This window comes from Nipponia nippon, unplaced genomic scaffold (assembly GCF_047370975.1).
Source record: "Nipponia nippon isolate SJK-2023a ecotype South Korea unplaced genomic scaffold, ASM4737097v1 scaffold_21, whole genome shotgun sequence".
Lineage (NCBI taxonomy): Eukaryota > Metazoa > Chordata > Aves > Pelecaniformes > Threskiornithidae > Nipponia > Nipponia nippon.
The window spans coordinates 4169889-4185649 of NW_028262338.1; the positions used below are offsets into that span (position 1 = coordinate 4169889).

At 38.4% G+C, this 15761-nt stretch overlaps 1 protein-coding gene across 1 annotated transcript in view; it reads right to left on the reverse strand.

The window, feature by feature from the left end:
• The window catches only part of DOCK2 (dedicator of cytokinesis 2), a 205902-nt gene that overhangs the window by 14485 nt on the left and 175656 nt on the right, over window positions 1-15761 (reverse strand). Inside the window, exons 37-45 of the mRNA XM_087760115.1 lie at window positions 14408-14498; window positions 13190-13309; window positions 11331-11420; window positions 9882-9986; window positions 7553-7694; window positions 5770-5851; window positions 2661-2745; window positions 1053-1139; window positions 544-720 (exon numbers count right to left, since the gene is read on the reverse strand). Coding sequence (XP_087616241.1) covers window positions 544-720; window positions 1053-1139; window positions 2661-2745; window positions 5770-5851; window positions 7553-7694; window positions 9882-9986; window positions 11331-11420; window positions 13190-13309; window positions 14408-14498 — 979 coding nt within the window. The remainder of the gene's footprint in view (window positions 1-543; window positions 721-1052; window positions 1140-2660; window positions 2746-5769; window positions 5852-7552; window positions 7695-9881; window positions 9987-11330; window positions 11421-13189; window positions 13310-14407; window positions 14499-15761) is intronic.

Here is a 15761-nt window from a genome sequence, read left to right on the forward strand (position 1 = left end):
TCCTGCTTTCTCTCCTGCCCCGCCTTCACAAGGTGGCCTTAGGGACAAGTTTTCTACAGTTCAGTTCCTCAAGACATTCCATTTTCCATGCATTGCCAGAACAGCTTTTATTTGTATTCCCGTTTTTTAACAACAAAACCTCCTATGCAGAATGGCTGCAGTTACTGAGAAAACCTGATGACAGTTTAATTGATAACCCACATCTAAATACTCCAGACCTACTGTAGGATAAACTTGATTCATTTACTCCAGACCCAGTCTTTTGATGCATGACAGCCTATTTCATTCCAAAAGGGGTACCTTGTCTCACATGTATATGAAAACCCTCGCAACTGCAATTAATATTGAGCTTCAGTTACTCTAGTTTCCTAGTTTCTGCTTTCAAATACAGATGCGATCAGGATACGAGGATCTCTTAATCAGTGGAGTTAGGGCTTTCCTATTCCCAGCCCACATTCCACTGCCACTTTGACCAAAGGATGTAGGAGGATTATGAAATAATATATCCGAATATGTTCTTTGCATGGACTTAAAAGCTCTTACCTTCTCATATTTAGCAAAGCCACCCATAACAGCTGGATCAACAATTCCATTCAGGAGCATAGAAAGTGGGTTAATGGGAAGGTTCTCATCACTCTGGTATTGGTTAATCATCATCAGAATTTTTTCGTTTGTCGTGGACATAGTCTCAATAGCATTCTCTAAAGGACTAATTGTAGTCTATAAAGAAACAAAAGACTTCTAAGGTTTATAAAGCAATAAAAAGGTCTTTTTGGTTTTATAAAACATCACGTATATGAACAACATTGTTACTATTCGGCATACCAACACAGATCTGTTCAATTCTCTCAGGACTTGGTCCTGAAACTATAAATCGGATGCAAGATATATTGATCCCAGCAGTAGAAGGGTAAAACATAGGTAATAACAGTTTTGTGTGTATAAAAATAAGTAAATAACAACAGCCTTCTGTGATAAATTCGCAAACTATTTCGTACATGAGGATTCACATAGATACGTGTTTTATGGGTTCTTAGCATGTTAATACACACCTGTGACATGGAGACAACCTCAAACCATCGTAAAATTCCAGGCAGTTTGTATGCTGTAACAAATGATGTTCTCTCAATCCACATAGACTATAAGAAAAACATAGCAGGGAGAAAATGATACTTCAGGATTTAAACTTTAATCTTTTCTGCCTTCTGAAATGTCAGAGTGAAAAGACTTTAGATGGAAAACATATGCACATTTTTGCATAAAAGGACACTGCAAAATGAACCTAGCACAGCAATTTGCACAGATCATTTTTCCGATTTCAGATTAGGTCATCTTCAGGCACTAAGCCTGCACAAAGCAGAGGAAAAAGAAAATTACCCTTGAATCTTTTAGTATCTATTCCCATTTTTGCCATTACCGATCGAATGACTGTGACTAAATGACCTGCTCTCACCGCTACCCAGATTATACCTCCTCCCTCCACTTTCAAAATGTATTTCTGCAATTAAAAGCAGTAATAGCCCTATAACAGCTTGCCAGCATTCTTACCTTTTTTTTTGCCTTTCATTTTTCCCTCTTCTGAACAAGACTAGCTGTTGATATTTTAAAATGCCACTAATTCATTTACCCTGCTGCTCCTTATTTTACCAATATCAGCTTATCTAAACTGCCAGTACTGAGAAACATAATAACGAATGCAACGAAGACATACTCCAACTATCCCAGTTTTCACTTATCTGAAGTTCTCGTATTATCTATTGTCAAACATTAATGATTTCATTTTTGTAAAACCATTTCAAGGTATACTCATAAATGCTTTCACAACTCTCTAGTTTGCAAAGGAAGCCAACGTGCATCAGGAGTCTCGATGATACAGTGCAAAGCTGGGGTGTCAAGGGAGAGTTTGCATCTGAAGCATTTAATTTAAAAGCAGGTAAGACGCTGCTTACAAGAAACTGATGGCAGTACTAATCAGCACGCACATAACTGAAATTGTACATTTTTGAAATAAATGGCTTTTCCCATCAGTATCCCAAGAGCAGAGCTTTAGCCATAAATATTAGATGGTATGGTTTTCACGGCAAACTATAAAACATCAGATATCTGTAAAATTAAAATATAGAAACTTAACAAATTTTTATGCATGACACTGAAAAATAATTTATGGTGTTGCAGATCTCCTAGAATATTTGAACAACGAAGCCTATTTCTTAGCATTGCTCCATTATGTATGGGAATAAAAATGACATAGGTAGTACTCCAGTCTGTCAAGATTTCACAGGGCTGATGAAAGCAGACAACACACCTCTCACTGCCCAGCTGGCACCTGACAAAAGTGTTGTAAACTACAAGAGGCAAACCGTTTGATATTTACATGGCATCTTGTTTCATAACGCAAATCTATACCAGAAAATGTTACGGCTTAACACAAATGTGTTGAACATACTTAACGACAGGTTTACCTGCAGCTGAAACAGTGATGTATCATTAAGTACATAGGAGTAGTGCTGAAATCGAGAAATCTTGCGTTTATTTTTTTGAAGCAGATCCTAAAGTTAGGGTGTCTGTAACGAGTAATCTGAGACTAAGAAAGGATCTAGAGCAAAAGTCAGTCACAGCTAGCAGAACTGCATCCATCACCCTGTCGTTCATTTACTTACAGCAAATTCATTTTCAGGGTCAACAGATCCTTTTCTGACTGGTCTTGAATAGTGGAAGCGGTGCACGTTGTTGGACTTATAGAAACTGAAAGATTTAAAATAGACTATTGTAAAATACAGAATTCAGAAACTTATAGATCTTGCAGTCACAGTGAAATATTTCATTTTGAGTCAGTGGAGTTTTTAATTACAAGCAAATTTACTGCTCAGAAAAAAAGCACTTTACTGAAAACTCAGGAGACAACTACTTTATCTATAAATCAGGGTCAACACACAATGTTTTACAAGCAGTAAGCTTCAGCTTGTGACTGGGTGTAATTTCCAGGTATAAAAATTCCAGAACTTCCGGATTAATGTTAAAACCTACAGAAGAAGGTCTAGAAAAGATTTTCACTTTCCTGTGTTCTTGCTGTGGCACGCACACTGCTTGCCTGCTTTATAATGGCATACAAAAGGAGTATATTTTGTTAAAAATAACTGACTGAACAGAGCAGATATATTCACCTGGACTGAAATACACGTGTTTTTTCATCCACAGCACATGCCGAATCAGTTTAATCACGTCTAAGAATTCTGCTCACAATGCAGAACAATAGTTATTCAATAAACCAAACATTTGAAGCCATTAATAGCAATTTCTTTTGACAGATAAGAAAATGTATATACATATTTGTAGAAGGGTACATCAGTGTAAAGAATCTATTGCAAATTCATGTTATGGTCTATTCTATTGAGCTAATGAGTTGTTCTCAATCACTCTAAGCACATATTTCCACCAAACTCGTAACCACACGGCTTTTAGCATTGGCTAATTTGAAAGAACAGAGATTGCACAGTTCTGGCAAAATATTTTGCTGTCGACAGAAAAATATCTCCTTTTGGTTTGTAGTTTTTGTTTTAATGATTAATTACATTTAAAGCCACGTTAAGTAAAAGCTAATTTTGCGGAGAGAAAAAAAAAAAAATCTCAGAAATCTCTTACAGTAAAACCAAGCCATGTTTTGGAAGCCTAGAGAAACAAATAAATCGACAGACCCCAACCAGTTGAGCTAAGCAAACTTCTGGTATGTTAGTTCATAGGAACATATGACTTCTGATCCAAACTACTATGATTATCTTCATCAATAAAGAAAAGAAAGTGCAAAATACTGCCATACCGAGTCAGATCACTTTATACCATTCCATCTGAAAGGACAGATATTTTGAAGCTCTTTAATAGAATAAATGCATTGCCATCAACTAACATAACTAACAAGTTAATGCCCAATTAAGTACGCTCATAAAAATAAATCTCTAAGGCCAGATGAAATTAGCAGTTTGGTTGAATTCTGCAACTGAGACAAACAATTACAAAATCTCCCATATGACAAGAAATTGTACTTTATGTGGAGCACTTCGCTAAATAAAACTGTTACAAGTTCAAAACGTGGCTGGCACTACACTGAAATCTAGTCAAACAGGACCAGATTTATAAGCTGTCTTTAGTTACTGATTTTAAAATGTATTCAAATTGAAATTGGGACCACGGTTAATTTTTTTTTTTTTTTTTTAATCTTGTAATACAAGACCTGTGCTTGTATCTGCTTTACGTATTTTGGTGTATGTGGGGAGGTGATTCTTATTTTTTCGACTCTGAATCAATTGCAATTTCAGTAAAGATTCTATAGAGAAGGCTGCAGACGAAGGTGACATCTGGTTTGAATCCAGCTGCGGAACAGTTAGAAATTAACTCAGCTGATAAAACGAAGCCTTCTACCTTCAGTCTCTTTTTGCGAAGTCATAATACAAGTGGTATTAAAGGGTTTAGTTTGAGGGCTTTGTTTGTTTAAGTGTGGAGGCATTGCAAAGCCTTTCTTGCATTAAAAATGCAGGTGCCTCAGTTTACCTGGAGAAATTCTAGCTTAAGATGCCTGTTTTAACCAGTTTCAATTAGGCAGATACAGTCATACCTTGTGCTTTCACAAGCCATTGATAAGAATAGGGAGAAACTATGGCCTGCCTTAACTGACGGTGCTTGTACTTTTTGCTGTCCTTCAGTTACAAGCTAACAAATACTATCTTGAAATTTTTCATTCAGGTGTTAGTGATAAGCAACAGCTTTTATTGAGCATGTTTGCAACCATATAAATCATAGAACGGTTTCAGCTGGAAGGGACCTTAAAGATCATCCGGTTCCAACCCCGCTGCCGTGGGCAGAGACTCCTTCCAGTAGACCAGGTTGCTCAAAGCCCCAGCCAACCTGGCCTTGAACACTTCCAGGGATGGGGCATCCACAGCTTCTCTGGGCAACCTGCCCCAGTGCCTCACCACTCTCAGAGTGAAGAACTTCTTCCATTATATCCAACCTAAATCTACCCTCTTTCAGTTTAAAACCATTGCCCCCCATCCTGTCACTACAGGCCTTGGTAAAAAGTCTCTCTCCATCTTTCTTATAATCCCCCCTTATATATTGATGGATTTGGAGCCAAAAATCTCACAAGCCTGAAGTCAGCCAATATTCCAGTAAGTGTTGTATGCAATTTTGGTATCAGCTGTTAGAATGAACCGTCGCTTTTCACACAGGTAGTCAGAACACTTAATTAGGAGCATGTAATAAGTTCAACCTGTTCTACACTGGGTTAAGAGTTTGGAAACGTTAGCCAGTCTGTTCTCAAAATACTTTGGACAATTCATTTCCTCTATTCCTTTACAAAATCTTGACCATAGTACCAGTGGAAACCATTTTGCCACCATGTCTTTTGCACTTGGCAAGATAAGTCATAACAAGATTCTGTTGTACAAGAGCCTTCAACTCAACCATTCTCATACTGCCAGTCACCTCTAAGATCCCTCTCTCCATCACTTGTCTAAGAAGCTGTGTTGAAAACTCAATAACTTGGACCCGAAGCATGGATTCCACCTCCCCACCCTGTAACCATATGCTATTCCTTAAGCGGTAGATGGGTAGACGTTCTTCCGTGAAGTTCTCAGGGAATACATAAGTCAGTAAACTAAAATAATAAAAGCTCTACGATTCTTTGGCAAATGACTGAGTTCACAAAATAATGGCTGTCAGTTTGGGAATACGGACTGACTTTCATTATATTACCTATTACAGAAATTCACTTACTTTATAATTTGATCAGGTACTGCCTTATTTTTGAATCTAGGTTGTTCCTCCAGGACTGGTTGCACTGTAAAACACTGGATGTCTGAAATCGTGAAAGTTAAGGGCATGGCATTAACTATCAGTATGAAATACTGTAGGCTGTGGGGGAAATAAAAAGAATGATAATAATAAAAAAGACATTTTCCAATGAAAAATCTGCAGGGTTCAGGCTTTCATTTGTGGAGCTTTCTTGGCCAAAAAAGGAAATATCTGCCAGTAGCAGCCAGTGAATATATATTAATATTAATTTTGAACTGCATATTTTTATTATTTACTGAGCTTGAATATCTGTAGCTGAATTTATCACACTGAATCATTCATTAAATTTTAAAGCCCAGCCAACTTACAAAAATAACATCAACAGCACCTGATGTTAACAGTTTCACTATTTAGCTTTAGGTATGCATAAATGTCATGATGTTTAGCATTTCACCTGTGAAATCTGTAACTGAGCAGCCCTTTTACTTGAGATTTCCTTTTTTCCATGGAAGTGTTATTTTTTAATCTGTATATGGTATTTGTAGGTAAATATATAATATTCTTACATATTTCAGTATATTTGAAACTCACACCCTCTGGTTAGATTCCATAGCTTTTTCTTGAGTGTGTAAGTAGTGCGTAGCTCCTGTTAGTTGCAAATAGACTTGAGCAAATTCTACTTTAAGAAGGGACTGAAGCATATGATCTCAAAAAAAAAAAAAATTAGTTAAGACACAAGACAGACTGAGGAGAGCTTGGCTCTCAAGCTTAATGTACTATTTTAGACAAGCCTGTAATACTCTCTGCTTCAGTCCCAACAGTGTGAAAAGAAAGCAGTATTCCTTTTCTCCTCCAGCAGGTTCCATCAGAATAGACTCAAGAGAGCATGTGAAGGGTTACAACGTTACTTTGAAAATTAATAAAGGATAATCAACACGTTAAAAAAAAATGTCTGATACGATGAGGTGACCTCATATCTGCTCAGCCAGTAATGATTTAAATCAGAACATGAAGAAAAAGATAATGTGTGCAAGCAACTGTTAGAGTACTTCTAAACAAGAATGATTTAGGGTATTCTAAAAGGTGGTAAATGATGTTTATGAGTTAATTTTCCTAGGAAAATTTCTGAGAGTGACATAAGGTGTATTTGTGTTGCCAAGAAATACAGGTGATACCCAAGTGCAGTGCCAGTCAGAACAATGTTCAAGGAAGACACGAATTTAATATTAAGACACAACAGCTAGGAATGTGAGGTAGTAGACAATTTGCTGCTTTAAACTTGGCCAATTCAAGTGTTTATCACTGTTTCTGCCATCTGAAGAAAATAAAGGTAAATCATGTATGAACTTGAATGAATTTTCTTCACTGAAATGGTGATCCAGCACGGGACCAGGCTGCCCAGGGAAGTGGCCAAGTCCCCATCCCTGGAGGTATTTAAAAGACATGCAGACGTGGCGCTTAGGAACGTGGTTTAGGGGTGGACTAGGTTTATGGTTGGACTCAATCTTAAGGGTCTTTCCCAACCTAAGTGATTCTATGGTTCTGTGATGACTGAAAGGCACTCCTTAGAATTGTGAGAAAAACAGGAGCAAACACCTTAGGAACAAACTGTAAAAGACATGCAGGGCATATAAGTAAAACTGCAAACTGAGATGCCACATTAATAAACTTTCGAAATGATTGTTCCACACAGATAAAATCTTGCTAAAAACAAGGTTTCCCCAACCCGCCTTCGTTCCGTAATCTCCCATGTGTTCAAGGATACATTGACCAGGGGAGTTTTTCACATCCTCTCCAGGTGCTGAGGTGGTGTTCATCTTCTCTGCGTTGGGAAACTGGCTCATCAGCTGTGCCTGGAAATCCTCCCTCCTCTCATATTCCTTCCCACGATAGATGAATACTTTGTTCTGCAAGGAATAAATAGCTGATTTCTTGGTCTATATGATGCCGAGGCAGAAGTTATAGATGCATGTTTATCAGCAAAAAGGCACAATAGCATCTCCAAATTTTGGAATAAATGTTACTGTTTTCTGAATATTAATTAACTATAAAACAAGACACCATTTTGACCAGGTGCTGGAGTGCAGCACTGACTCTCCAGAAGCTCGACGCCGTGCTGTTAGACAGAATGAAGATAAACTGGCATCACTGAGGATGCTCCTTTAGAGCCGAATAAAATCAGAATAGGAGGTGAGAAAAGTACTGAAATTCCTTTTCTTCTTGTCTGTCAAGTAGAAGGATTTGCTTTCAAATACATTCTGGCTCCAGGTTTCACAGCTTTCTGAGACCAATAGATAGGTTTCCTCTGCCTGCTCCTTCTTCCTTGGTATTACGAACTGTCCTCATTTACAATACACTCTAACCCCAAATGTGCTTGTTTGTGGTTCAGTTTGCTTCATTTAACAGGATACTTCGAGAATACCAGAAACAAAAGGTGCAGGCTTCCTTTGGTGTAATCTTAGCATATCATTTCACTATTTTTCCAATGTTTTCATGGCACCTTTGGCTTTAAAGCTAGGAAAAAGAGGTCTTTCATTGCTTTTCAAGAGTGAGGAAAGCTACCGCGTTCACTGTAGTATGTAAGAAAAGACTTTTTTTTTCTACAAGAAAACATCAATATTCAGGTTAGTTTTATGCTCTGAAGACATGCACTACTGTGGTTAGAAGAAAGCAATGATCTTTTAAAAAACGAAAGGAAAAGCCAGTTGTGCATGACTTCCTGTGTTTGGCAGGCTTCTTGAAAAAACAGACCCTTTGGATTCTTGATTTCTCACATGGTAGTCAAAAATGGAGAAAAGTAAGGAAAACAGAGAGCAGATTCAGTGTATCGAGGTCTGTTTAATAAAAACAGTTCAAGCTTACCATAATTGTCCTAAGATATCACCTAGCTGTTACCATTCAGGAAAAAACTTAAGATTAATACAAGCCAGTTGCTATGAACATGTTGGCTCAATGCATATTAGAGATCAAAAAAGCAACCTGAACTTCAGTCATTACAAGAAAAACAGAAGAAGAAACGTCAGTATCACACTGAACAAATTCACAGTGTATCCACATTTCAAATACTATGTACACTTCTTGTCCTACCATCTCACGAACTAGAAAATGGACAGCAAGGGAAGCAGGATCTTAAAACATATGGAATGACTGCTGTGGAAGCAATGTTTAAATAAACCAAGACTATAAGGAACAACATGTCATGAACGGCATGAGGAAGGTGATTAAAGAACAGCCGCTCAGTCTCTCTGTAAGAACTAGTGTAGAGAAATCATCTGATGACAACAAAAAGGCAACAGGAAATCTCCGACACGCACAGTTGTGTGCTGCGAGGCCACAGCATGTTCTGGAAGGCATCAGTTCAGAAAGCAACTGGGCAAATTCACCACATAACAATCCATGAAGGGCTAGAAAACAAAACTGTCACCTCCAACCCAGGAGGCTGTTCATCAGGTAAGTAGGGAATACACACCAGGTCAATATCACTACGCACCTGCTCTATATTACACTCTTCCCTACCCTACTTATCTACCACTTCCCACTGTTAAAGACACAATATTTGGCTATAGAGTGCACTGGTCTGAAAAATATGCTGTTTCTACATTCGTCATGTATTTCCAGTGTAGCTGAGAGGCAATATAAATCTGAAACGCTTGTCAGTTCATTATAAGGTCCACTAAAAACCAACCTCATGCGGAACAGAATTTTGGATTTAATTTGAACACAAGTTAGTTAATGACATTCTGCTAGTTATCAATAACCTGTGTGGGGACTCGTCTGAGAAATATGTACCATAAGAGCTGCCCACACCGAATTACATCAGATTGCTGCATTTGGCTCTCATGTACCACCTTCACTACCTGATCTATCTTCTAGTTCCTACAATCAAAGAGAAAGAACCAACTTAAACACACCTGAAAACATTTCATGCATATTCTTACAAGTAACAATGCAGATTTTGACTACAGACCTGCATCCAAGCAAAACTAAATCCATGGCAAATATCCCCAGAGACTCTCTTGCATTAGTAGAGTACACTCGTGTTTTTAGAAGCATATGAAAATAGATGAAAAAAGTAAGAATTTAAACAGGTTTACCCTTAGAAATGTGGGGAATCCTTGGCCATAATACCCAACAGCAAAATAGTCTGGTTTAGGTCTCAGAATTTTCATGATGTTTTCATAGAACTTCGCTTGTTGAATCTGAAAGCAAAACCAACCACAATTACTTCTGTTTGCTTTTTTTTTCCATTTATTTTTTAACGTCTACAGTAGTACTACAGCTATCGGTGGATATGCAAGAGCTGTCAGTTATCAGTTGGTAAGCTGTAGCAATAATCAGCATGCAGATGCACATGATGCTGCTGTGGTACATTAAATATTGTTTACATTTATATGCAAATATAATACATAGCTAAATGTGTATGGCTTCACCTTTAATTATTTGACCTCAGAATCAGGCTTACCCTTCATTTACCAGCATGAAAAGAAAAAAGCAAACACCGAAGTCATACTTGGCACTTCACGCTTTAAACACTGAACTGATAACATTACTGACATAATCCATTTGGACAAACTCGCTGCCTCCAATGTTTTCTGAGGTATGGATCAACTCAAACTTTTGCCCTAGCACCATGCTAAGGACACACACGCATAAAGGGCTTAGAACCACGTCTTCCATAAAACACTAGGTGTCACTTGGATTTACTATTTTTATTTCCTGTGTTGTATCTATGAGCCATGCAACGCTGCAACTTCAATGGAATTGGAAAAAAATACTGTCTTTGTCTTTTAGTTTATGATAAAAGCAGAATTGATTGGGAGGAAAAGACGCTTTCTTTATACACAAGGCTGTTCAAGAACATCAGGTTTTGATTCCCATGGTTTCTTTGTGGGAGATCCAGGGATATCTATTGAATGAGCCCTAACCATTTGTTAAAGTCCATGCAAGTGTGGAATCTTGGGGGTGGAAAAAAAGAAGGTATGTGGAGTAGGGGATTCTTTTTAGATTAATTCAATTCTAATGAAAACAAATAACTGAACATTTTATCTTCCTTTAAAATCTTCCGTCTAGCCTTTGTACCTAGTTCTAATTCCTTGTGATGTATTAGTCCCCAGTCCCTGATTAGGACAGAATTCTTTAGGCTTGTCAAGATTCGACTTCCTAAAATTTAAAGCAAAACTTCATGGAAAAAATGCATCCAGCTGCCGCTTCTACCCTAAAGCGGTACAAAGGCCTCAAAACCCTGTTGTATTTCTTTTATACATGGCCTTTAAATCGTGCTCAGTGAGAACACATTTATTTCATCTACAGAAGTTTCAAAATACCTCAACAAGCAGATGTCCATGCAACTTTAATTTAATAAACATTTCTTTATGAATCTCTACTTTACCACTGGATTGCTACAATAAAACATAGCGACTCTTTGACAAATGAATTAAAAATCAGTTGTAGACAACAAGCTCATAAGCAGCTCTATCATTTGATAGCTCAAAAGTACTAATTTCTGTGACTGAAATAATTTGAAGACCTGCATATAATCTTACCAGGTTTTGACTTAGAAGTTCATAGTCAAAAACTTCCTTTTCATATTGCTCTGCAAGTTCTTTGCATAAAGATATGGCTTCTTCCCACATCTGCAACGCAACCACATAGTCGAAAAGTAAATCCAGTATCAACAAACAAGTTTTTAATGCATCACTGTTTAACTACCGTTTTATTGATTATGCTGTCTTTAAATTGCAGTCATTTATGAACTGCACATTTAGAATGGAAGACTCAAGGCAACCAAACTTTAGGAAAGCAGATTAATGTAAGAAATAAAAGTGGTTTATAGTTCCTTAAAGGAAGGAATAAGTAAACCTACTTTATTCTTACAATAAGATAATAAAAAAAATCATCTAACCTCTCAGATACATTAAAAAAAAAAGATGAGTAAATCACTAAGGTGCATAACATCCAGAATCCAGGCCAAGCATAGGAGCAGTGTACGAGGGGACTGACACCTGCCTCTTCTTAAAGCAAACACACGTATTTCACAAGAAATTCTGAAGCATCCGTAATCATAGGTAGCCTTGCACATTGCTAAAAAATTACAAGACTTCAATTGCCCCTTGCCTGGAGTAGCAGCTTGTTTCTTTGCACACAACTTAATAGCTACCTCTGAAAATGACTGTGAGGAATTACAGAGCTGCACTGGAAAGACTGGGACAGTTTTTCTCATCTGCTATAGGCGCTTAACATACACAGCACAGAAGTGGTCTTAAAGCAGACAGAAACTCCCTCCCCCTCTGGAGGATATTTCTCAAATTCTGTCAGTCTTCTCATCTATTCAGAATAAAGGAGACAAAAGGGCTTTTCTGAGCATAATTCTCTGCTGATGTAAGGACACTGGCGGCCACAGGCATTGTGACCATTTTTACACGGTGCCCCGTGCTCCTAGGCTAGGTGGCTCCGAACCCGACAGCTGCATTCGGCTGCCTGCAAACCTCCTTCGGTGTATCGAGGAGAACCTGAATGCCAGGGAGGTCAGAACTCGTGAGGATTTCATTATTCTGATACAGTGGGAGGGGACTGCTACACCGGAGTTATTTCAGATGCCAGCAAAAACCCAGAGAAGTTATAAATAGCACTGCATTTTCCTGCACAGTGCTGCAGCACCAAGAACTTTCTACCTTCTGAATTACAGGAGGGAGTTTCCTGGGGGAGTTATGCCTTTATTTTGCAAGAAGCAGAAATGAAATGCCTTCCCCCTTCCTACCTTTGGCTACAGCTGAACAAGACGTAATGACTTAAAGGCCTTATTGGGTCATAAGATTCATTAGCCGGCACTGCAACATTTTCCCCTGCTTTCAAGTCCTTTGCTTTATTTCCAAAAATCTCCGCTCTACTGTCATTGTATTGACAATTTTATTAACAAATTTTTTTTTTTTTTTTAAAAGCTGAACTCAACCCAGGTACTGAACATCAAACTACTACATTTTAAGTCTAGGATACAATTCTCAGACTTTTCTGAAACAAATATGTCCATTTTGAACTGTCTGGTTTTTTGGGAGATAATGACCGAATGGTTTAGAAATGCAATCTGTGTAGTCCGCATTCTTTTCCTAGCAAAGGAAAGTACATTCAACATTTTTTATTATTTTATTACTGCCTGACAGAGATGCTTGTGGCCAGTATAAACATTAGCCCGCTTTCTTTGTGAATGTGGTTATTGAAAGAATATGTTCACATAGAGCAGGTATACTCTGCGAATAAGCCTTCAGGACACATTTTTCACTTGACCCACGTTTCAGAGAGGATTTCCTACACAAACACTTTATACAGAGCGTATTCATTAAATACTACTATACAACGGAACACAGTAAAGAGAGATGCGGCAGGGGGAAGAACTCTACGGACCTACCTTTCCTTTGTCAAAGTATTCTATGATCTTCTCATACAGATTCTCTTTCAAGTGTCGATAGGTCTGTGAACACTGGAACTCTGTTGACATGACTTGGGGTGCACACTGTTCATCTGACCACTGAGAATAACACCACATTAAAAAAACCACATGATTTTAGAGCTCAATATTTCACACATACGTCTGTCCGTCCGTCCCTCCCCCGGTCTCGTCCTTTGGCTCTTCTACGTGGATTTTTCCCAGTCTTTTTTTACCCTTTCACAAAGAAACCGGGAAAGGCACTGGGAATGTTTTCATTACCTCTTCAAACAAGTGCTGGATTTTCTGTGATAACCAGGACCAGACACAACATTTTAAAAACCTGTGTTCCCTCCTGCCCCCCACCCAAAAAATTAGGATAAAAATCTATGTGAGAAAATGAGTTCATTTTATTTCAGTGGTGCCATCTTGACTGATTTGGTTTTGATTTTTTTGGATTAAAATATTTGCATATAATATTATCTTTGTCTATTCCGATACATACAATATACCTCATATTTTTGTATGATCAGGAAAGTCAAAATGAAGTTTAAGCAAAATAGCATTGTGAAAAGCCAGATTTATATGGTTCCACACTAAAATAAATTCCATAAGAAATCTCAAATTTTTGCTGAAGAACATTTAAATTTTGACTTTTTCCTTGAAACGGAAATGCATCTTACTGACCATTTCTGTTGATAACATCAGTTACAATGAGAATAAACATTAGTTGTAGCGAAAAATAATTACCAGCTACAAAAGAAAGCAAACATAATTTGGCAGAGTGATCTATATTATTTAAAATGAAAAGTCAGATGTCCCCTGTGATAGCTGGAAAAAATTGCATTTAATTGTCATCATCGTTATGTTTGGGATAGTAAGAAATTAGCAAAACGAAACCACATGGGAGTTAAATGGCTTCAGAATTTGCACACAATGTTCTCACTATAAAATAAAACTATTTTTGCTACAATATTTAGTTTTACCAATATGTGGCTTTTAATCCCCTATTGAAAATAAAATTTCAGCAATTAATGTTAATTTTGTATGACCTACTGCAGTATTTTTAAGTAGAAACTTGAATACCCCTACGGAAAATAACTAATACGCAGTAAATCCGAGATTAAGAGAATCGCTTTTTAATTTATAAATTTGGAAATTGCAAAAGCTTATTTATATATTGAGTTTAGAAAATCTAACCTTCAAGAGCCACGTATGGAGTAGAAGGGTATATGCTGCTTCCGTGTAATTCTCGCAATCTAAATGAAGGTCTCGCAATTTATACAAATATCTGTTAGAGGAGAGAACAAGAATTAGGCCAGATATTGACGTGACTGGAGTACAAAGTGTCAAACAAGTTCTAGATAAACTCTGTGATGGAAACTTCATAGATGCCTCTCAGTCACTACCCAAAGAGTCTTTAAGAACTCTCTGAGAAGGGTTAAAGCTCTGTGCATTTGTTCAGACGTTTCTGTGCTCTCTTTGTACGCTGAAACATTGTGCACAAAAGGAGGAGAGCGCCAACCTCCTCCTGTGAGCTGCGGTCAGCTCCACCTCTAAGAGGAAGAGGAAGAACGACGAGACTCAAGGTCTAAGTCAGGCCTCCGAGTCCTTTATTTCTGAACTGTTACTAAGGACAGCTGCCTTTCTCTGTAGCACTTTGCAATTGCACGTAAACATTTTCCATGCAAATAGATGCAAGCACAACAGATAACACAAGGGAAAGGAGAAAACAGAAAACACCATCCCAGAAAGACAAAGCAGGTCCCTGTACAACTTGGAAGGTGGCAGGGGCAGAAGAGGTGTTCTGTGTTGCCAGTGTTCTCCTTGATCCCCAGGGCAGCACTGCTGCTACCAGTACAACCGTTGCCCATCGTGTGACTTAAGCCACATCTTTTCCAGCAGCCAAAAAGACAAAGCGCATCCCATCTTCTTACACACAACAGGAGTTTTGACACAGGAACTCTGACTCCTTGCTGGAGCAGTTCAAGGCATTTCAGCAGGGCCAGCAGCGATAAGACAAGGGGGAATGGTTTTAAACTAAAGGAGGGGAGATTCAGACTGGATATAAGGAAGAAATTTTTTACAGCAAGGGTAGTGAAACACTGGCACAGGTTGCCCAGAGAGGTGGCAGATGCCTCATCCTTGGAAACATTCAAGGCCAGGCTGGACGGGGCTCTGAGCAACCTGATCTGGTTGTAGGTGTCCCTGCCCATTGCAGGGGGGTTGGACTCGATGGCCTTTAAAGGTCCCTTTCATCCCAAAGCATTCCATGATTCTATGATTACCATTCCCAGTTGTCAACCCAACTGAAAACGTGTCCCCCTCAGCAATGCCCACAGAGGGAGCCTTGTTCTCCCTGGCCACTCCAGCTCATAGCTCCAGGTTTCGCTCTGAATCACCTTCAGCGCTCATTTCAGCTGAGATTCTGGGCTTTGTACTGCCGTGGCTGAGGCACAGGTTGTTCTGCAGATTTTGCAGAATGAGAGGAGAGGCAGGAATTAGTGATCTTTTCAACAGCAAGATTTGCTGCAGCTCATATGCAAAACTGGTG